This window comes from Oryzias latipes, chromosome 8, assembly GCF_053564925.1.
Source record: "Oryzias latipes strain Hd-rR chromosome 8, Olatipes_Hd-rR_3.1".
NCBI classification, from domain to species: domain Eukaryota; kingdom Metazoa; phylum Chordata; class Actinopteri; order Beloniformes; family Adrianichthyidae; genus Oryzias; species Oryzias latipes.
The window spans coordinates 5,887,842-5,911,572 of record NC_136244.1 but is presented as its reverse complement, the minus strand read 5'-3'; the positions used below and the strand labels follow the sequence as shown (position 1 = coordinate 5,911,572).

Here is a 23,731-nt window from a genome sequence, read left to right as displayed (position 1 = left end):
TTATCTGTGTTGCAGATACAGAGGGTTCAAAGTGGCAAAATATTTGTAAAAATCTACCATGAAACAATGATTTTTATGTAAAATGAATAACTTTACTTTACTTTAATGTTTTTTCAATGAAAGTAGGTTTAAAATATATGATTTTTTTTAATTGAACACATAAAAACTTAAATGGACTAAAACTATTTAATAAATATTATAAAGAACTTTTAATTGCTTTTTTTACAAAGTCAACAACTATTTAGATATTTGTAAACATATTAGAATTGTTGGGTTATCATGAAATAATTCAAATTAAAACATTTAAAAAATCAAGTTCTTTGACCTGAATTCAGTTCTTCAAAAATATGTTGGTCTCCTTTATAAAAGACATGGTTGAGTAGCTTTCATCTATCTGCTTCTTCTTGAATTTGTTTTCCAACTCAGCAAAAGGGTAAAATATTGTGAAATGTAAAACTGATGCAGTAGTGGAATGTAATTGATGCTGCCTATGACTCAGATATGAACAAACCAAACTCAATCCATCCAAATTCAAACTGTTTCTGTTACTGTGAGAAATTGTTACAAGTTATAAAGGTCTGCAACAGAAAAATAATGAAATGATTAAAAATATGGTATAAATCTTTAGTTCGAATCATTTAAATTTGCCTTAATTTCCTTATTTTCAGAATTAGTTTTTTAAATGAATTATAAATAATTATTCCGCCTGGTTCATTCACTGGCAAGTAAAAAAAAAATCACTTCAAAAAATTTAGAATAGAAATTCTTTTTGGTTTTTTTTTTTTTTTCTATCAGTTTGTCTGTTATGAACAGTTTTTCAGCAAAGATGTTTTATGCCATTAATCTTTTTTTAAAATATTTGCAAACTTGGATTGCAGCAATACTCCTGCTTTAATAGCACGCATGTTCGGAGGTGGGAACTAGATATGAGACTTGAGTTGTATTTCATTTGTTGTGTGAGGATTGTGCCATTTGGTTTGTTTTCTTAGTAAAGTTCTGTTTTCTGCTACTCTGTCACAGTTTCGCATGGTCTCATTAGATAATTAACCAGAGCTGTTTTTATTTCATTTAATCATCATAATTAAGTGACTGGTTTTTCAGTTCAGCTTATTTCACCCAATGTTCATGGAGTTTGTCATTTTAAAGTTTATATTTTAATTGTTGAAGTTTCTGCCATTAGTTCAGTCTCCCTCATTTTGGGTCTGAGACCTGGGACTTCCCTCCAGACTAGACCGGAAGGACTTGAAACTCAGGTTTGGGACTTGTTAACAATGTGAATTTCTATATTATTTTTCAGAACATCACAGTCTGGTCAAACAAAAAAAATTCTTTATATTTTTGCTTTTGTGTCATTTGTTTGAACGCAGAATTGTGTCAATTAAAAAAAATGGTATTGTGTATCAGTACATGACATTCCCTGGAGTCATTAATTTTTCATTTGGCAATCTGATGGATGAGTTTGGGTTTAGAGGTGGCCAGGAGAACGGTACATTGTAGACTGTGCCAAGTGTGAAATTTGGTGGAGGAGGAATTATGGTGTGGGCTTATTTTCAGGACTTGGACTTACTTGGCCCCTTAGTTCCATTGAAAGGAGCTCTGAATGTTCCAGGATACCAAAACATTTAGGACAATTCCATGCTCCTAACCTTGTGGAAACAGTTTTGAGCAGGCCCCTTCCTCTTCCAACATGACTGTGCAGCAGAGCACAAAGCAAGGTCCGTGAAAAGAACACGACTGGCCTGTACAAAGTCCTGACCTGAAATACAGTGCTGCTAACACCTTTGGGAGGGATTAGAGCAGAGACGGAGAGCCAGATCTTCTCCACCAACATCAGCGTGTGACCTCACCAATGCACTTTTGGAAGAATGGTCAAAAATCTCTAGAAAGACACTCTTCAACCTTGTGGACAGCCTTCCCAGGAGAGTAGAGCTGTGATAGCTGCAAAAGGTGGACCGACATCGTATTGAACTCTAGAGGTTAGGAATGGTATGGCACTTCAGTTAGTATGTGAGTCAAAGCAGGGGAACCAATACTTTTGGTTACAGTGTATCTGATGAGGCTACTGTGAATGCAGCTATTCTAGGTAATAGCGGAGAAAGATGTCAATGTCTTGTTTTTCATAAAAAGAAAACATTTAATTTTAAAATTACTGTCTGCAGATGTAATCATATGTAACTTTTGCTTCCTCTGTTACCTTTACAAGCTCTGCGATGAGAAATGGGCTTGCTCATGTCCCTGAAGTAGCCCTCCTTGCAGTAGTGGCAGTGACGTCCCGCTGTGTTGTGGCGGCAGTTGAGACAGACCCCACCACTCCGGCGGCCTGACAGCTTGTACAGCTCCATGTTGAATCGGCAGCGGCGAGCGTGCAGGTTACAGTGGCAGGCTGCAGAGAAAGAAGGCATTACTGCAGGTTTGTAACACAATTCAGACCAGCTTAGTTTGGCTTAGCTTTCTTTTGTTTTGTTCTATCAGAAGGTTTTGTCCCTGTTGGTTATCTGAACTTGACCAGCATTTTCTTTAGTCCTCTGTTATAAAATCCTGATGTTGTTGACATTTAGCTTCAACTTGATTCAAGATCTTTTTATTTTTTGAAAATTGACACCTACAAAACAACTTAATGTCTTTTATTTTTGGTCATAACAGAAAATCTTCCGGCATTAACCATCAATACAGAACAATTTACCAAAGTACTTCTTTTTTTTTAGAAAATACATCCTCAAGGTATTTTTCCAATGCTTCTATAGGCAAATTTATAAGCTTATTATACAAAAATATGAAAAAAAAAAGGTGCCCTGCGACAGATTGGTGACCTGTCCAGGGTGTACACCGCCTTCGCCCAATAGCTGGGCCAGGATCAGGCGACCCAGTGACCCCGAAAGGGATACAGCATAACACAGCAGTGTTTGGCAGCTGTCAAGGGCTTATCTCCCACACTTCCTTCACTGAGGCTGATCCAACACCCCACCAAGTGTTGAAGAATCCCTCAAGCGTGATCTGTCCCCCTTTTTCACTCCTAGTATTTGCTGCTTTCTTATCCTAGATGTTATCTCCACTTAGGGGAAGTGTGAAGAAAAATGCTACGAATGCTGTAAAGAATAATGTTAATGCTAATCTTCTCAAACATTTTAATGAAGCATTTAATGAACCCTTGACCTAATCTGCTTTTTAAAAGTTCAATGGGAATAGAGGAAAACTGCAGTGACAAAAATCAACAGACTTGTCTTATCTTTTCTGGTTTTCACTTGACGACATTGTTTTTTCTGTGTGTGAGAGCATCAGGAGATTAATAAATGCTATCTAAACAGCTGTCCCCAGGATTCTCTAGTAGGAGCTGCAGTGTCTCATCCACACATTCGCACTCTGCTCACACGGCCGCCGCAGAGCTCCTGTTTCAGAACCTCAAGCCCAGATAAGCTTAAATGCTGGACAATACAACACCCTCGACTCTCAGACGATCAACAATAAGATTTACATTTAATAAAAACTGAGGATGCTTCTTTTGGTCCAATATTTTAAAAGAAGAAGCTGTGGTGATAGAAAGGAGTATTTAAAGTAGCTCCAAAGAAGCAAGGTGTCAGTTCTGTGTCTGCTTTTATTTGGTTTCAAGGGCCCTCTTTAAGCAGTGCAGCTCCAATCTATTTATGTTCAAGGGTCATCTATCAGGGATTGTATAGGAGATGCTTCTCTCTGGGTGTGTGGCTGATGAACATCCCACACAGCAAGGGGGAAGTCCATATTTATGAGCATGCTCAGTGCAGCACAATCTAACATCTGTGATCCTTGAGGAGAATTGAGTGAGTTATTAGGCTTTAAGAAGTGGAATACATTTATTCTTGATGAGTTTAGATACATTTCATCCTGCACTGGTGTCAGGAGCAGATTCTTCTGATCTCCATTGCAGCCCAATCAAACACTGGTCAAAATGAAAAATGTATTAAGCCTGGTTCAGTTTATTCTATTCTGAATATAATAGACTGTGCAGAAAAGAATGTACATTAAGCAGGAAGAAAAGCAAAAAAAAAGCCAAAATTGTGAGCATTAGAAGTAGACAAAACAAGATCCGCAGAAGTGCAAACCAAGAAAAGGTTGGAAAATTTGTCAGCAGGTCTACATACTGTATGTCCATGTTTTGTGGCTTCATGAATAGGTCAACTAACAGAAAACATTTTCAATGTAAATTCCGATCCAGTTGGCTATATTTCCGTTTGCTTCCTTTGTTACCGCTGGTTTGTGGGAATACTGCACCCCCAAAACAACCAGGTCTTCAGAATGTACTGATTCCAACCCTTTTTGGGTTATAAAGATTTTCACTCCTCAAGAAACCCCTCAGGTTGGTTTTGATCTCAAATAAAAAAATAAAAAGAGGAGAGTTGTTGGAAAATGCTCCTAGAACTTTTGTCAGGGATCTCACTTCTAATAACTAAAAGTTGTAGAAGCAGTAAGTTGGACAGATTTACATTACTGCCTGTGTAAAATGCCACCTACTGGTTATTCAATGCCTTTTCTTTAGCAACATTTTTTTGTTGTGTTTTTTAAATGTGCTTTATACTGGAAATCTATTGGGTTAGTATTATTCAGCTGTAGTGGATTCCTATGTTTTAGTTTTTACAAAGCGTACACAATGCTTACATAAAAGCTGTGTGGGTGATGTGATATTAGGGTTCATTACTACATTACCATCTCAAAGAGTCGTTTTATCTTTCCTTTTTTCTAAAATAAAGGATAAACACTTTGCGTTTCAACCCTGAATAACTTGAATTGGGGTGGAGTTTAAGTGCAGCTTCGAAACTGCACTTCAGTGTAAAGCCTGCATATGCTTCTCTGCTGTAGGAAAGAAAGTGAAAACCAAGTGGAACAGCCTAAAAGCTCTTGTTGGTGCCTTTTTAACATTGGTCTTGATTATTAGACATCAGGATGTGATTTTCTTTAAAGCATGTGTTCAGCTTTGCAGCCCTGCAGGAATACTTTTCTTTACAGGCCTGGCTTAACATTTTGTTTCCAAGCAACCATTAAAATCTATTGTAAAATATCAAGTTTTTTGAGTCACAATGTACAATAATTTGTGCATACATCATAAAAAACAATATAATAAATTCAGAGAATGCAAAGGCTTGCTCAAGCCCCACCCCATTGACAAATGTCTTATCCCACTAAAAGATGTAAAACTGAAACCATGTTGGACTCAGTTCTGCAGAAACATGAAAAGCAAACCTCTGTGATCCATCACCCTGAGTTGCCCGCTGGCCCGCTTCCACCACAGGCACGTTTCCCACATTAAATATTTCAATCACCGCAGCAGCTGGGACTCTTGTGCTGGTTAAGACAACAACAAAGGGCTTCAGTAACAAACTCACTGAAAAATTCCATGTTTTACTAGCTTCCAAGCAGCTTTTGAATAATTTAGCAAAATGTTAAATCATAACAAGACAAAACGAAAATATCCATAAAGAGTGCATGAAATATTTGAAATACAGCTTGGCAAGTTGTCTAATTAGTGGTTTATAGCAGCACATGTTTGAGGTAAGAGGATGTTTCCTTTAGTCCCCCCCCCCCCCCCCCCCCCATGAGATTAGAAGAGTTGATGCTAGAGCTTTCTGGCATTTGCGTCTCATATTTACATTAATAATGACTTGTTCTGTGGTTTCATTAGACAGGGATAAGCAGCTGCAAGTCTCAAGGATTTGCAGATTTTCATTTCTGACAAAACAGGACAGCTATTCATCCTCTCCACATGGTAACATTTCTTTAAAGCAAAGAAAGTGTATTTTCTGTCCGACAACTTCTCTTATTGTACTGTACATAAATATTAAACGATTTTAAGGTCTCCTAAAGGACCGTTTTATGAAGTAAATGTGATCAGTTAAACACAATTGTTAGAGTTGCTTTTTTTGTACTAGTTAAGGTTGCTTTTTTCCACACAGTAACCTTTAAACTAATAGATACGAATGCTGGCAAAACAATAAAAACTGGACTACTGGTACTTGGAAACAGTGACGTGCCTAAAACATACATACATTAAAAAGGAACGTTTTGCGCTTATGTGTAGTGGAAACACAGCCACTGTTGAAATTTCCTCTCTAGGAAGCTTTACGTCAGTGTGAGAGGATGCTGAACTTTTGTCTTGGCCACATGGACCCAGAGGAAGGTTAAGGTTAGAATTATGGTTAGGGTCAATGCACCAAATGGTTCCTGAGTGCGGCTGTATCTGCAGCTCACTGCTCCCCCAAGGGATGGATCAAATGCGGAGAACATATTTCACACATAGGTGCGTGACAACCAATGGAACTTTAACCTCGAATTTAACTTTAAAGACGTGAGGCAACAAAAGCATTCAGCCTTGGACGCACTTAAAATATGTGCGGGCAATTCCGCAGTGTGCATCTTGGCTGCACAACTTATGTCAGGCCAACATGAATTTCCATCGTTTTTTGTGCTGGTCGCACGTAAATATGTGCGAATAACCATTTATTATAAAAAAAGAAAAAAGAGAAACTGACACACAAAAATAAATAAATAACAAAGGGCAATAGGGCACTTTTTTAATAGGAGGCAAAAAGGGCAGGTGCTCAAGCACCCCCCAGAGCCCCATGAGTGCACGTGCCTGCTTGGTGCAGCCACTTCGTCCTTCAAACTTCCTCTGAAAAGCCTTGCACCATCATCTAACCATAACTATTAGTTATGGTATTCCTATTTAGTTTCTCTTGATAACTAAGTTTAAGACTGACTTTTCCTGCTCAGCAGTTGATTTGAGTTTGCTTTAGATTATGTCTTATTTTAATCTTCATTCCTTCTGTTTTCTAAAGTTTTTTTTAAATCATTTTTTTCCCACTGGCTAGCTCATTAATTTTCAAGCTGTGTTTTGTCAGACTGACAGGTCTTCCGGCTTTTTATCTTAGTATTCATCTATGTTCTCAATATATTTGTCATTTTTATCATTAAAGTCTTTTTGTTGTGCACATGGTTGGTCATATCCCTTAACTCCTGCGTTTATATTCTATAAAAATATAAAAATAGTTTGAAAAAATTTAACCACAGAATGGAAATCTGATTTAGCCATCACTTTTTACAGAGCCTATATTCCAAAGCATCCATGGAAGCTCAGGTTAGCCTTTTTACACAGGAGCACACTGTTTTTGCATAATAGCATAATCAAATCCTGGTGGACGCGTACATGCCTTCTGCCTGACGGTGTCCCTTGTCTTTCCCTTCTTAAATGCAGTCCTTTATCATGGGAATAAGCGTGTCCCCTGACTTGCAGCATGCACTGATGTCACGGGGGGCGTTCCTTTTCTTTACGAGCGCAGCTCTGTGATCTGTGGTGAGGATCAATTAGCCGAGCAATCAGCCCGCCCTGCGCTTTTGTGCGAACAACTCCTCGTAAACAGTTTGGTTGCCTGGAGCATGCGGAATTCTTTGGCTCCGCAAAAGCAGCCACCCAAGCCAGGCTGCATGAGGGTTGAGGAGCTCTTCTTCACAGGAACACACGTATGAAATTCGAGAGGACACCCGCCAATGCACCATCAACCAGGGTAACTTGATGCAGATCCTCAGATGGAGGATCTGTGATAAGTTGACATGTTTACTTGTTCAAAACAGTTTCATTAATTTTTTTCCTTTTAAAAAAGCAAATAATAATGACCAAATAAATCCTCCACTGTTGTGTAATCAGTAATATAAAGTGTTTGCTCACATAGGTGTTGCCATTAACAACATCTTATTAAACAATGATGATCATCATGGTCAGCATGTAATCTATTACTCTATTTGTCCTATTGTAGTGCTGTTGGTGGGAGCTGTTATAAGGTGGGAAACTGATTGTAACAAGCCTATCTGGAGTCTTTGTTTTAGTTTCCATCAAACATCTGTCTTTTTTCAGGAATGTTGTTTAATGCCAAAGGGTTCAGAACAGCAAAAGATGGGAGACGGCATGTTTTATTTTGGTTTTCTATGTTTTTATGTTGCTTTTCCATGTCTGTTATTGGCGCTTCACTCTCACCTAACCCTCCCACCATCAGGTCATGTGGTAAAGAGGAAATTTGGCCGGACTTAACCACCAAAGATGATGGATTTGTGAGGAAACATCTTTGCTGGCACTGGTTTGGGAAATACTTGCTTTTTGAGCGTCCAAACTCTGTCTGCTTTCAAATGTGCTTCTTACAGTACTAGTTAAAGCAATAAACTTGTAAATTCTTGTTAGTTTTTGTGTATTTCTTAAACATTTTCTGTCAGGAACAGAGCTGCCAGATTATAGGAGGTGAAACCCAGTGGGGTGGAGTGGCATTTCCTTCCTCCGTCAACTTTTTTTTCCTTATGTTTATAGGAGAACTGGTTAAAAATACTGCAGTTATTGACCTTGATTACCTAAATCTGATAACTTTTAATGTTTTAAAGGAAGATTGGTAATGTGACATAAATTAAAATGATTCTGCAGCCTGGCTAATGGTTTAAGCTTCTTTTTTTTGTTGTTGTACCATTTGATCTTTGTAATTTATTTGTTCAACTTTAATCTTTTAAGTGACTTTCTTTAAATCTGTAGTATTGTCCTGACCTTTTTGGCCCAAACTAGACTTTTTTTCCGGTGGTCGGCTATTTAGCTGTTGTGAAAGCTCTCCCACTAAACAAAGGGCTCAGTTCCAACGCAAGTGAATCTTGATGCAGATCAGCACAGTGTAATTGAAAATGGACTCTTCAGCAAAAATGCAGCAGTGAAATAAGTGAGTAGTTATCCAAACTTTTACAAAAAAAGGGAAGATTTGGCAAAGACACAGCTATCCAACACATTTTTGGTAATGTGTCATAACATCAATCAGAACAAGCCCTGACAAAATTACTCTGTTTTTTATATTCAAAGTCCATGTGTAATGAAAAACAGATTACAGAGAACAAACTAGAACTGAAGATGTTTCCTTGTAGTTTGAGTATTTTTAAAAATATATATATAATATTGGCAAAAATTTTAGTATTTCAAAGTGTATTAACAGTAAAATAATAGCAAAAATTATTTTATTTGGAAGAGCGGAGCCAGTTTAGCTCGTGCTGGTTTGCGGCGCCTTCCATCCGTGAAACCTGAGTTCGACTCCGGGCTGCTCCCTGTTCCCTTCTCTACCTCTGCCGGTTCCAAGCCCGGTTTGAGAAGGTTGCGTCAGGAAGGGCATCCGGCGTAAAACATTGCCAAATTTACCATGCGACTTGTTCGCTGTGGCGACCCCTGATGGGAGAAGCCGAAAGTGGAAGAAGATTTTATTTGGAAGAGCAAAAAATGAATAGGTATATCTGTATTTACACTATTTTAAAATATTTTTAACTAAATATTAACCCTTTTACATTGCAGAATGAGCTACACATTCTTTTGTCAACCATTTTTTTTACCACAAGTAATGAAATTCCAGCTGATCCAAAATAGCAGTTTTGCACCTGTATGCTTTTCTGCGGGTCAGAATCAGCTAAATCGGGTAGATCTTGTGAATAGGCAGACTGTCCCACAGTGTTTGTAGCCTTTACAACATTTCAAAGAAAGGTCAAACAGCAGCGTATGGAGCCATATTTGTTTCTTCAATTAAAACAAAATGCAAGGTTTTGAAACTAGTGGCATGAAAACATCGAAGTGCTGAAACCAGTCCTATTGTAGCTTCATGAGTTCTCATCTCAGCCAGCACAAATCTCGTGGCAGACTGTTTCCGATGGAACCAGACCTTTTTGAGAACGTGCACCGTTGCTGCCATACTCTGATCATTTTGAAAACTTATTTTTTAACCGTTGTACCTTTCAATCCAGCAAATGCAGGAATAAAAAAACTGCTCAAATCAGAGGAATCCCAAAGCACTAAAAGGTTGAAAATAAGGTTGGATTAAGGTGATGAAGGGACCTCTCAGACTGTCAAAAGACTAGCAGGACTTGCTGGTTTTAGGCGTTTAACTTTTCCCCCCCCCTACCTGGTAAAACTTATTGTTGGTCCTACGGAGGAAGATTAGGGCCGTGGAAAACAAAAATAAAGTCCCAAAAAGAATTCTGACTTTTTTTCTCAGAATTCTGAGCAAAAAAGTCAGAATTCCGAGATTAAAATCCGAATTCTCCTTGGCCCTTTATTTTCTTTTTACAACCATAACCCTCTTCCAAAGCTTGCAATACCCTCTTCAAAAAAAAAAGAGAAGCTGTTGTGATTGTGTGATTTTTCCACGGTTAGTTTCAGCGTGAAAGCCGACCAAACAAAATGAATTTGCCAGCTATTACTTTTTGTCACTCTTTTGGCTGGATGGTTCCCTAAATCTTCTGAGCACAAAAGGCAAGACAAACCATCCTGACAGATGTTGTAACACCAAGTCCTTCTGTTCTGGTACTGACTTGATAGATGTTTGAAAGATTTTAAAACTCAGAACAGAAAATGAGACGATGCTGCACAAATGGAACCTAATAGAGCCTGGTCAGGGGGAGACACTGTCCAACTGAACCTGCTCCTGATGTCTATGCACAGCCAGGTTGCTGCTGGATTTCAGCACTGCGCTGAGCTGCAGATCTCCCCGGTGCAGCAGGGAGGTTATATTAACACTCCGGCACGCGGCGGCTCCACAGCGTAGGGAGTAAAGGAGAAAGAGGCAGGAAGCCACAAGGTCGTAAATCATTAGGCTGGAGTGACAATCCATCGTTCTTGTGGCATGTTTATTGTGCTTTTCTACACTTTTCTCCAAAGGCCTATTTATAACTGTGTTGAGTAGCATCTCTCCTGTGTCCTGTGGATTCCATTCGCACTTTTAACCTTTGGCATCATCCAAAAAATGTTTAAAGTTTAAATTTGAGCTAAAGGAATTTTTAAAATTACATTTAAACTGATCTTGAATGATAGGAATTTTTAACCCTGTTGAACCCACAGGGTCAATTTTCCTTTAAGAAAACTAGAAGAAAATTGTTTTTGGTTACTCCGGGGTTAAAAAGATGTCACCACAAAGAGAATAATGTTGCAGCAGTAGCACCCACTGCTGTCATAATATAAAATCAAACAGAACATGATTTATAAATATGCATTTCTGGAAACACTAACAGGTCTGTTGCAATGTTGTGCTCTTTTTTAGGCCTCAAAGTTTGTTCTGGTTGCTAAGCAACTTGAAAGACTATTAATTGAAGAGGAAAAGGCTTGGTCTCTTCCTGAAGAACACCAGCCGCAGGCAGTCTTGGCAGAAGCTGTGAACTTTATGCTGCAGCTGTTTGGAGTGAAATAAAAGTAGTTTTGTAAATCTCCAAAGGATAGTCCCATCCAGTCTCAGTATTTTCAGTTGTGATATGCATATTTAGTTATACATTTGTATTATATTCAGTTTGTCATCAGTTTTCAAATAGTCATGTCCTGAGAAATTATCCTCGGTTTGGTGGACCTTAAAATTCAGAATAATTTGTGCAGGTGTTTTCACGGGAACATCGAATGTATTCATGTATTCATTACCCTGTAAATTTTCTATCTAAGCCCCTCCTCCTAACTCCCTCCTTCTCCTTTTGCTACCAAAGTGCACCGTTACACCTTTCACAGTGATGCTACTTAAAGGAAATGCCTCCGTTTTAAATGTTCTCATTAGGGTTTTAACGATTCAGTTTAACAACAATTCGATTCATATCATAATTTGTGGTTGCTGATCCAATTCATAGTCAATATTGATTTATTTGGAACAATGTGATTCGATTCACTGACCTAAAATCGATCCGGGACATCTTTAGCCAACACTTCAAGCAGTGTGAAATAAATACCTGGGTACTGAACCGCTCAGGTGTAGTTTTCCAGATTTATTGTCTTTCTTGCAAGATAATCAAATATAAATTAAATATGTATACAAACAAACAAGTAAACAATAATTAATGGAAAATGCGTTTGATGTGATTTAAATTGTTGTCCAAGAGGATCCTTACACCCCTACTGTTCATGTCATCTGCCTCGCTTTAGTTCATCATCATACCACTAGGGGCAGTAGAAGGACTTTTTCCACTTATTTAAAAAACGCCTGCTTTAATCTCAAAAACTACTTGCCGGGAAAAGTTTTGCTAAAATTTAAACTTGTATGATTATAATAACTCATCTATTGTATTTTATTTTTTAAAAATGATTACTTACTGTTTTGAATAAAGAACATTTAGTTAAATATTAAATCTCAGTTACACCATGCTAAAAATGTGCAGATCAACTTTATTGCAGTGGGTAAATATATATATTTTTTCCTGAATCACAATAGTTTTGGATTTTACACTAAAATTGTTGTGAGCAAAAACCTACTAAAACACCAAACGTAAAATCACTGATACTATTTATATCCTAAAAAATTTTTTTATTTCAAAATGTTTTTGTGGATTTCATCACAGGGTTTTCATAAGACATCTTTAATACAAAAAATTTAATTTTTTAAACAATTTAAGAGTGTTTAATTTTCATTAGTCTGTTTTAAGCAATATTTTATTATAATCACTTTTGTTATGTTAGAATCTTGTCAAGGATCATTTGTTTCTGTTTTTTTCTTCTTTTTGAACACAGTCTTTAACCCTGCATCACATCACATGACCTTCTCTTACAGACCTTGTCTCTTTCCACTGGGACTGTCACAAACTTCTTTAAACAGGCTGCAATAAGACCCATTTTAAAAAAAGCCTAACCTGGATCCATCATAACCCATTTCAAAATAACCTCTCCTCTCAAAAGTTTTGGAGAAGGTAGTGGCAGAACAGTTTACATCTTTTTTAAACAACTATGAACTCTTCGATAAGTACCAATCTGGTTTTAGAAAGATGCATTCCACGGAGATTGCTTTACTCGAAGCATCAAATGATGTGCAGATGGCTACTGACTGGAAAATACACAGTTTTGGTTCTTTTAGGGTTATCATCAGTTTTTGATACTGTAGACCATAAAATACTGTTGGACAGATTAGAAAATGAGTTTGATATTGCTGACTAACAGAACTTTCTCTGTTTATGTAAATGGAATTGTTAAAGCCAATCTTACCAGCAAAGAGAACAGTTTCTTCTATTTGGATCAAAAAAAAAATATTTAGGGAACCACTGGGGCTACAGTAGCGGGGATCTAAACAAGAGATAAGAAGAAGGTGGAAACAGTCCACATACCTGCTCAAATTGAAAGAAATAGGAGGCACCAGAGGAGGAATTAATCCCACTTCCAGTCTGACACTCGCAAAAACACTGTGACCAGAGGGAGGGTGGATGCTGATGGATCCCAGGATTATTCTGCGGATGTGGAATGCTTAGATATTTACAATCATTTTGGGAGCAATGTGCAGTAATAAGCGAGGGTTTCCTCTCCTGCTGGATATCCCCTCAGATATAAGTGGTTCCTCATTTGCTTTTGGGGGGAAATCAGGCACTGGGGTATAGCAGGGATGGAGACAGTCAAGGGAAGAATGCATCAATCCATTCTGGGGAGCTGCAGGGAGACACCCCCACGGTTGTTAGGTAGAGAAATAAATATGTAACTGGATCCAACAAGTGTTTTTTCCCCTGAAGGCAGACTCATTATGTCTCACTGTTAATGAAAAGAAGTGGTGCAATTAGCAGCTGACATCCCTGCTGTTTGGTGAGGGATTAAGCAGAAGTCACTTTCCCTTTGCAGGTTTTCTTTGAGGACAGACGTAAAGCTCCCTTTAGTGTGTCGATGAAGACTATTCATCTGTGAGAGATCCAGTTGTGAGCTGTTGCATTTGTCGTGTGTAAAAAGACCTTCGTGTTGACAGCGCAGCGGGAAAGATGGTACAAGCCAAAGGAGCTTAGCCTCCCCTCCGCGGAAGAGATTTTTAAAGCTTTCTAGGGGGAGAAAGGGGCCGTGGCACTGGGGGTAAATGACACTGAGGAAGCGTGTTGTGTGTGTGGGCGTCTGCGCTGTCACTGAGCTGGCTGCGTCCGGTGGCGGCACAGCAGGGGAGCTGGCCGGGGGTCTGAAGCTGAGCCACAGAGCGTGTCACTCTCTTGGCCCATTAATCATTCCCAGCCTGCCCTGCTGCGGCCCCTCAAAGGGGGCTCCATGTTCGCGCACTTGGTGGTCCTGGTGCCACCCTGGAGGCCGCACAAAGTCAGCCTCACGCATGACAAAAGAAAGAGGAGCATCTGCATTTTTATAACCGCACGCTTTCATTTCATCTCTTTATTAAAGTATCCCATAAGAAAACAACAATGAACACCAGGAAAAAGCAAACAGCTTAGTCTGTCCCAACTGTGCAGGATCCCCTCACTGTTTTTCTGAAGTAGGGCTTTAAATCATTCAAACCTTTAAAGCAGCTGGATCTGAGTTAGAACAACAAAAAACACTCATTTCCAAACTTTTCCCGAACACCTCATACAGTTGATGCAATACAGAGGTTTCTGTTTGACACCAGGGGTTTGTAAATCTGGATATTAATTCTGGCAAATCTACGCCTTATGAAAAAATGAAAAACAAGGAAACAACACTGCAAAATGAAAATAAATAAACAGAACAGTCAAGTTCTAATGCACTCTGATGCATTCACCACAATGCTGGGAACAGATTTCATTTTTTATTTACTTTCTGCTTCATCACAGCACCTCCTGGATTCATTGATATTGGTTTTAATGGATCCAATTTAGTACATCGTTAAATTCACAGTTTAGAGGTACATAAGTTAAAACCAAAAAATACATTTTTTTACTACACTTGACTTTTTGCTACTAAGTGACAGATTCCTATCCTTTATTGAATAGTTGACCTATTTTAACTCAGGAGATGTTCTCTAAGATTTTAACAGTTTGTACTACTGACCTTGTGGCATTTAACTCAATTAGTGTATCTGCACATTTTGGTTTAATGCATGTCTCTTTTCTGCAAATGCCTTTTTTAAAAATGGATGCCATCAAAGAGAAAACTTTAATTTTTTGTGATAATAATGGTAAAGTATCCGATAACAAAATAGATTTCTTTGACAATGTTTGACTTTGTTGTTCACTGTGAGTGGATTCACATGAAAAAAAACATTCAAATATTAGAAATGTTTAAAACAATTAGGAAAAAACTTTGTGAAAAAGTTCCATGTCTTGTTTAATTTTTTTAAAGCCAGTATTTTTATCATATTTGAACTTTTTTATTAAAAATTCTCTAATATTTCTGTTTTTTTTTCTTAAGCTAATAGTTTACATCAGGCACACAGTTGGGCAGCTATGATCATCAGATGTGCATCTTAGCCATTAATCACAACAGTTCCTCATAACGATGAAAGCAATCTGCATTCATAATGAAGAAGGTTTAAAATAGTTTCATCAGTGAATCCGGGTCGTCCTTTAATGCAGCCCCACTGACCATACGCATGCGCTCTGGTTGATCATGGGGAGTGTGGCTTTCTAATCTAACCGCACCATTAAAAGTTTTGGATCCCATTGATCTATAACAAATAGTCTATAACAAAATGAAGCTAAAGATGTTAAGCAAGTTAAAGTGAATGTCATTTAAACCATTGACTCTCTCTCCAACCAGAGTTCCTGTGTATCCGAATTCCCACCCTAATCCCTAACTCCTGAAAAACTGTATAGCGCTGGACTATCTAGTGCCCTGGACTTTAAAAGCAATTCGGACACCATAGTCCCTGTATTTTTTTTGTGTGTGGCGAATATGACATCACCAAAATCACAAGCTGAAAATCTAATCGATATGAGTGTTTTACGACAGCTATTTAAGAATCCACTCTGTTCTGGTGATGAAAATGCTAATGATTTATTAAAAAAACACATTTAACTTTTTTTTTTTTGTTGCAAAAATTGTTCAAATGCATTGCATTGTGGTCTATTTTCACTAACATAGTGAGCATCGATGCACACTGGTTTTTCACAGACTTCTGGGAAATTTCTAGGGCATCCGGTTTTGGACGTGTAGATCCGGACAGCAATACAAAATGGCGAACGCACTATAGTTCACTATGTAGTGATTAGTGGGGGGATTCAGACACAACTTTTGTCTTAAGTCCTGAGAACCTTTTTTGTTAGATATTAGATTAGACATTATCACCATTATTAAGAAAATATTTGTACTCTAACATTAAACACAATACCATTTGTATTTTTTTCTTTTCAACTTCATCCTCTTATATTTTCTCTGTGTTTCCATCAAATATTTTGTTGCTGTACTCATGATCCAAGTGTTGTGTGATTTTGTGAGTGTGTTTTGTTTGGTTTTGTTAGTGTGTTCAAAAACAAAAAAATACATGTGTTAAAAAAAACATTCTCATTATGCCGTAATATATTGCTCTTATTAGAACCTTTAAAGGTTGATAAGAATGCGTATGCGAGAAATATCTAAGGGGTCAAATTTTACGGAGCCCCTAAAGGGCCATTGATGAAAAAACTGGAGGAAAAAAATTTTTTTTTGAAGTAAAAAAAATTTTTTGGGAGTAAAACATTTTTTTTTTTTGAAGTAAAAAGGAAACAAAAACAGAGCAGACCGACTAAACTTAGTTTAACAGGTGAGCTGAATGAGCTTGAACGTTCCAAATATCTGGAAGCTCATTTGTTTGATTGATAATTTATTAAAGTTTTATTTATTGATGGTTGGTTTGCAGGATCCCTGCAGCCCGATGAAGCCATCCGTGTCCCTGCAGCTTTCCACTTCAATCCTTTCTTCCTCCACCAAAAACAAGATCTCTACGTTTGTGTGACGCTTCCGTCTGAGGAGGAGGATCACCTTTTTTTGGCATTTTCAACGTTCTAATGCTAATATAATAGACTATTTTCATTCATCTTTGTTGTTTGATGATATAACGGGACGTTTACTTCCGCATTGGTGTTCGGATCTGATGACAGGTTCATGACGTAAGGTGACAGATGAACTTCGGGGTTTGAGAATGGAAAGGAGAATAAAAGCTGCAGCGATCCTCTGCACCAAAACGTGTCTCTGAGCTCCTTATTTTACATATGAAACTCCGCTTTACTGACACTGAACCCCGGAAAACCGCCTCTACTGACAATAATCTGATTTTGAGTCGCCAAAGGTGCAGAATCTCTTTGTTTTAAACCTATAATAAACCTGGAAATAAAGCTTCACAAAAGGCTCCAAATCTTTCATCTTCAAACGATGCTCCGATGAACGGACAACTTCTGTGTTTTCTCCTTGTTAATCTATGACTTTTTTCTCGTAAATTTACGAGATAAAATGTCGTAATTTTACTTTTTTTTTTTTTTTGGTGGCCCTAATACTCCGTCGTAAACTCTCAAAGATCAAACCCTTCATAGAAATCAAGTCCAGTACTAGAATGAAAACAAGAATCTAATCTCGATGAAGATTTATGTAACATTGGCAAGCTGCAAAAGCGTAAAACAGGGTACAAAGGAGATTGATAGACAAGCTTAACAGCAAAGTCGCAATCGAAATAGTGAGATTGCAAAAGCTAATCAGTGATATAGCGCTAGAAAACTGAAAACAGATCTGAAAGCAAAAAGGAAGAAATGAAAGAAAAAGTTGAAAAAACCAATTTTTTTACACTTAGTAACAGTCTTATGATATTTTTTTAATTAAAGTTTTAAATTTACACTTAAAAAAAATTCAAGTTTACAATAATATGTCTTATTTTCAATTTTTCTATTCTATTTTTTTTTCAAATTTATAATCCAGTTTTTCATTCACTTTAAGCTGATCCCAATTTGACCAATTTGTAAATTTGCAGCTAAATGAAACTTTTAGAGCTTAAACTCAACTCAACTCAACTCAACTCAACTTTATTTATAAAGCACTTTAAACAGAACAAGGTTCACCAAAGTGCTGAACAATACAAAAATTAATAAAAGCACATGAAAATATAAAGCATAAAACACATAAAATAGGTCCGGATTCCAACTCAGTTAAAAGACAAAGTGAAAAAATATGTTTTAAGAGCAGATTTAAAAATACTGAGTGAGTTTATCTGTCTGAGGTACAGGGGCAATTCGTTCCAGATTTTTGGTCCGAAGACCGAGAAGGCTCGGTCACCTCTCAGTTTTCTCCTGGTCTTCGAGACGACCAGCTGTGTCTGATTTGTTGACCTAAGGGAGCGGGGGGGATTGTACACCTGAATCAGGTCAGACAGATATTTTGGGGCGAGTCCATGGAGACATTTAAAAACAAATAGGAGAATTTTAAAATCAATGCGTAAGCGAACTGGGAGCCAGTGAAGAGATGCAAAAATGGGAGTGATATGTTCTTGTTTCCGTGTACCAGTTAGAAGACGGGCAGCTGCATTTTGGACTAACTGCAAACGAGCAAGTAATTTCTGGGAAAGCCCAACATAGAGAGCATTACAGTAGTCCAAACGTGTTGAAATAAAAGCATGGATTAAAATCTCTTAAAGACACATAACAGTGCTACTAAACTCACAAACTACAATACTACCTTTTGCCCAATTATATTATTATAGTACTATATATTCATATCATAATAACAGTATAACACTATGAACCTTTTAAAAACCTCTGCAATTCTCTATGGCAAACTCCAGACCTTTATATCTGTCTTTGACCGATATTGTCTTTGATCAGTAAAGGACACAGAGAACTAAAAATAAAAGTTTTCTTAGTTTGCATTGAAAACTTCACACGAACTGTTCAGTACCATGTATTTATCTCTGAGTTTTGGCCAAGGATGTCCTGGATCGATCTTAGGTCAGTGTATCGTATCAAATCAGATTTTTCAAAAGGAACCAAAATTGACTATGAGTCGGATCAGCAACCACAAATTATGACATGAATTGAATCAATAAAATGTATCATTACACTCCTAGTTCAAACAGTACAAACTGCACTGATTTAAAAATCTGCAGCACAGACGTGTGCTTCAAACCTTCCGCATACATGTAGATCATTGTCAAAAATCTGCCTCTACTGTTGGTGTTTGTGTGAATGTCTAAATAACAACACAGGTGGTGATGAGTGTTCTTGAAAATGTGAAAAGCTCGTATGGATAAGTTTCGTGCAAATCAGCAGGAGATCCGACATCAACACCTGTGAACGGTGGAAACGTTAAGTCAAAGTGTCAGCTCAGAGACGTACCTCCTTAAGCAGAGCAGAGTTTCTCAAGCTGCTATTCAAAGACGGAGTGAAACCTTTCTGGCTCCGAGCATGATGTCTGTTTTGAGTTATGATCTTTAGGAAAAATAAATCCCCCTGAAAACATGCAGCTTTTACTCAAGTGCCACAGAACTGTATCACAGCAGGAATCTCTGTTTTACAGTCAGTTTTCTTATGGTCCCCTAAATGCCCGTCTTTGTTTTATGGTCCGACTGCTCACGAAATGTCTCACCAGAGTAACACAGGATAAAGTTGCAAGGAACACCAGTGGCAGCAGGGCTTGGGCTACTTTCTGAAGTTTTGTTGTCTATATTTGAGAATTTTAGGATGGGGTCCTGGAAGCACTGTAGATCCTTCTATCAGTGATGGAGTCTGTAGGCTCTGGTTGTAGGGTTCTGTTCAGGGCAGTGTTCATGGGACAAACGAGTCTTCACTGAAACTCAATCTTCGATGTATATTTTTTTGTTAAAAAATACTGAAAAGTCCTTAAAAAATGTTTGAAATGTGATGGTTAAAACACAGTTCTGACTGTCTTGCTCCAACCTCTGCAGGATGTCCCCTCTGAGTTTGGGATTGTTTCCCAACATGGGGAACATGAACGATAAGAAAAGGATAACCAGTCAATGAAAGTATTAGCTATTTGAAATGGTTAAATCGCATTGGAACAACAGCTGCATGGCTCCCCACAAACACGAGAAACACAAAGACACAGGTTAAAAGCTTAAATAAATCAATTAGAAGCACTTGATAAAAACAATTATGTAAAAGGCTATAAACAATAGATAAATAAATAAATTGGCTCTTCAGTCAACCGTTGGAGTTAAAGTGCAAGTCTAAACGCAGCCAAACGTTCCTTGTCTTTTTTTTCTTTATTCAGAGACCTCACAGACTCAGGGAAGAAGCTTCCAGCATGATGTTAGATGATGATGTTAGAGGATGTTAGCCAAGCTGACATCAATCATGGACAACCCCTCTCACCCACTGTATCAGACTGTTTCAGACCTCAGCAGCTCCTTCAGTGGCAGACTGCTGCACCCACGATGCAAAAAGGAACGCTACCGCAGGTCCTTCATCCCAGCTGCCAGCAGACTGTTCAACACCAGCCTAAGTAAATAGTTTTTTATAGTTTTGCGTTTTTTTTATTTCCACTGTACCAAAACTGTATATACAGATGACCTCTATATTCCTGTACATCATTTTCCCTGTTTATTTTTCAGAGCACTCTTATTTTTGTATATATTCTTTCAAAATGTGTATTTGTTTTTAACTCGTCAATACTGTCTGTACATACTTGTGCCAAACTCCATGCTACTGTGACAAGGAAATTTCCCATTCGTGGGATTAATAAATCTAAATCTAATCTAATCTAATGTAACGTCATTAATTTAGCAGCGCGATATCTTTTTCTAGACAGTTGAGGGGGTTGACGAGAGAGATCATTTACGATCTTTGTAGATCTAGATAAGAATTTAGATTCATAAATGGTTTCCAATAATGGAAGATCGCATCTGAAAGCTGGCAGAACGAACCACACTGCTTAGAGTTTTATTTTCTTTCACAGTGAGATAGCCAAACCACACAGTGACAGAACTAGTGAAAGCACTTTCACTACAACATCAATAAAAAATTTAAAGTACAGTTTTGTTTTGAGTGAATTTCCGTAGGTTCCGTAAAGGGAAAAGACGTTGGTGAACCTTCTTAACACTACTACTGGTATTTGAAAGCCATGCAACTAAGGTCATTGGAGAATCATGAATGACAACAGGTTTTTTGTTTCTGCTTTGGCCAAAGTCAATGACCAGTTCACAAGTGTTTGGCACAAGATTGTTCTCTTGACTCCAACGAACGACATTTCCTACTTCTGCTTGATAGGGATTTTTTACTTTAAACTTTGTGAGACTCACTCCGAATTCTTCCCCTACCCCTACGACGTTACTCCCACTCAATGACGTCATCAATTGTCACCGGACATCTACGTTAGTAGATCTATTTTATGACTTTAAAAAGTCATGCAAAAACTAATCACCATTACTCACATTTTAATGTAAACGTCTGTGCTTCAGAGCACATGATGAAGTGAGTTTCACCTCGGATCACCATACTGGCAGAAAGATACCCTGGGATACCCCTAAGTCGCCACAGCTCCCCCTTAGAAAGATAAAATGTCAGACACCACTAAAGCTCCAAATGCCCCTACAATTGGAGCAAAAGGGAGTATCAGTGGTAGAATAATTTTTGGATTTGACTGTTGATTTTCACTTTCTGTTGTCCTCAGGTTGAAAAGTTTAAAAACCATTTACAAATGGCATCATCAGCATAGAAAGTTTTTAGTCCATGATGAAGCTTCACAGGGACAAGAGAGTTTAAATTAGAACTAAAGTCAATAAAACATTCATGCATAAGATCTTCTGTTACGTTAATGTTGATATACAGAATTCAGAGCAGAAGAGATAGCATCTTAAACACTCCCGTTGTGTTTTGATGAAAGCTCCCTATATTCTTTGTGGTAAGTGTGATTTTAAAATTTGTAAGGATTCGTGGCTGTTTCATCCATCTCAAACAGACGTGCTTCAGCTTTAAAGGCTGTGGAATGAAGGATGTGTTGCATTAGTCATGGCTTTGTTGCTGTGTAGAAACAGGAAGCAACAACTATATCAGTTCTGAGCTCTACGTGCAGTTGGACCAATAAATGGTAGATCTGGTCATTTTCTGGTTTTTAATAGTGGCAAAGTGTTATACGTTAACAAGTCTGTGTACATTGTCACTCGACCGTCTGCTTTTGTTAAATCCAGTTTGATCAAGGTGAATTATGTGAGGAGTGATTTTTGTTGTCTCTGTGTGTTGCTTTGCAAATTATTTTTGGAGATAAAAGAAATGGGACGATAGCTTGTAGGAGCTGTGGGATCTATCTCTGGTCTGAGAAGAAGGATTATGTCGGCTGAATTCATGCTAGGTAGCATTGATTGGCTTTCCTTGATAAATGTGACCATTTTAAGAAGACATTGGTGCCAGCTGTTCCCGGAATTCTTTATAAAACTCAGATGGAAAGCCCTGGACTGTTTCTCAATTTGACTGATTAGCTCTTAAGTGTTGGAAATACCTCCTCCCTGCCTGAGACCTGCACTCAGACCACGTTCTAAAACAGATCATTCGGACTCATTCATCCATCTGATGCAACTCTGTCAATAATCTTGGATTCTCCATTTTGCAAAAAAAAGGATCCAGAATGTTATATAATCTGCATTGGTTTCCTAATACCTTCATTCACATCTTATTTGCATGACTGCAAATTTGAATCCTCATTAAGATTTATTCATCTCTGAACCTCTAAAACGTTTGGAACAGACTATTGGTTTGGTTTCATCTTTATCTGATGTTCTTGAAACATTTGCAGCTGTGTTGGTGTTCCCCTTTTTTCATATGACGTTTCTTCACTCACTGCCATGGGCGTTAGACTGTTTCCATTGTTAAACAAAGTCTGGCTAGTCATTTGAAAGAAACAGCTTGTTTTTATTATTTTATGTTCAGTTATGTTTAAACACTGGAACCATGAAAACAGAAGTCAAAAACTCCTAAATTGGTGTGGCTTCGGCTTTTGTTGCTTACATTTTCATGACAAAAAAGATGAACACCCACAAAGAGTGGCATTGTAAAACTTAAAAAGTTGAAATGCATGAATCTGTCCTTCAAGATTCAGTGAGGAGAGGAACGAGGAGCTAAATCTACCTTTGTCTAGACACGTTGTGGCTCTAAATCCTTAAAGGCCCACTTTGATGAGATTTGTGTTTTTGCCCTTTTTAACAAGTTCTTGCAGCCTTTTTCTGATGATGGCGGAAAGATATTTAGAAGAATTAAGCTCAAATGGCATTTATGAATATTTCTTTATTCAAATTGAAGCCAAACTGGAGCAGATGAAACAATGTTGTTTGAAAAAGACAGTTTTTGTGACGTAGAAAATATGATGGGTCGGCCGCAAGTTCCCTGCTCTGAACTCATAGCAATAGGTGGCAGGAAGGTGGGCGGGGTTGCTATGCACTAATATTCCAGCCCACAACCCATGCAGAGGTGAATTTCAAATCAACTCCTGCTGCTCTGCAGAAACTACGTCCTAGAAAACGACACCGTTTTTTTGGCTAAAAACAGCATAGTAGTCATCAGCAGTCATGACACCAAAAGGGATTCAGCAAGTTCTAAAGATGGATGGAAGAAGAAGTCAGCGATCTTTGGACCACACAGCTTTAAGATAAAGATATGAGCTCCAGATCTGCTCCAAACTGCAGAAGCACAGCTCTCTGCGCAGCTTCTTCAGAATGGAACTGTTAGAACGGATTCTTCTTTCCATGCAGTTTATAGTAGCTGTATCCTTAACCCTTGTGCTATCCAGGCACTTTAACATTGGGAGTCGGGTCATCTAGACCCACTAGACAGTGCGCTGAACCTTTTTTCTTCAATGATTTGTGAACCTCACTGGTGTCCATGGATTACATGAAATCTTTCCACCTTTATCCACCTTTGTCATGCTTGGGAGAACACGTCAATGCAAGGGTGGGGTCATCTAAGATAGCACAAGGGTTAAGCATCTTTACGTCTGTGTGGTCTGCAGAAAATACGATGCTACTGTTTTGGCTAAAACTTTATTGGGTCTGTTAGTAATGAAAAAAGTAGGAAAACTTCCAGAAAGTGTTGTATGTTGCTGTCAGTCAGCAAGAAT

At 38.0% G+C, this 23,731-nt stretch overlaps 1 protein-coding gene across 1 annotated transcript in view; it reads right to left on the bottom strand.

The window, feature by feature from the left end:
* ntn1b (netrin 1b) overlaps positions 1 to 23,731 on the bottom strand; it is a 60,871-nt gene that overhangs the window by 32,365 nt on the left and 4,775 nt on the right. Inside the window, exon 2 of the mRNA XM_004071822.4 lies at positions 2,195 to 2,383. Coding sequence (XP_004071870.1) covers positions 2,195 to 2,383 — 189 coding nt within the window. The remainder of the gene's footprint in view (positions 1 to 2,194; positions 2,384 to 23,731) is intronic.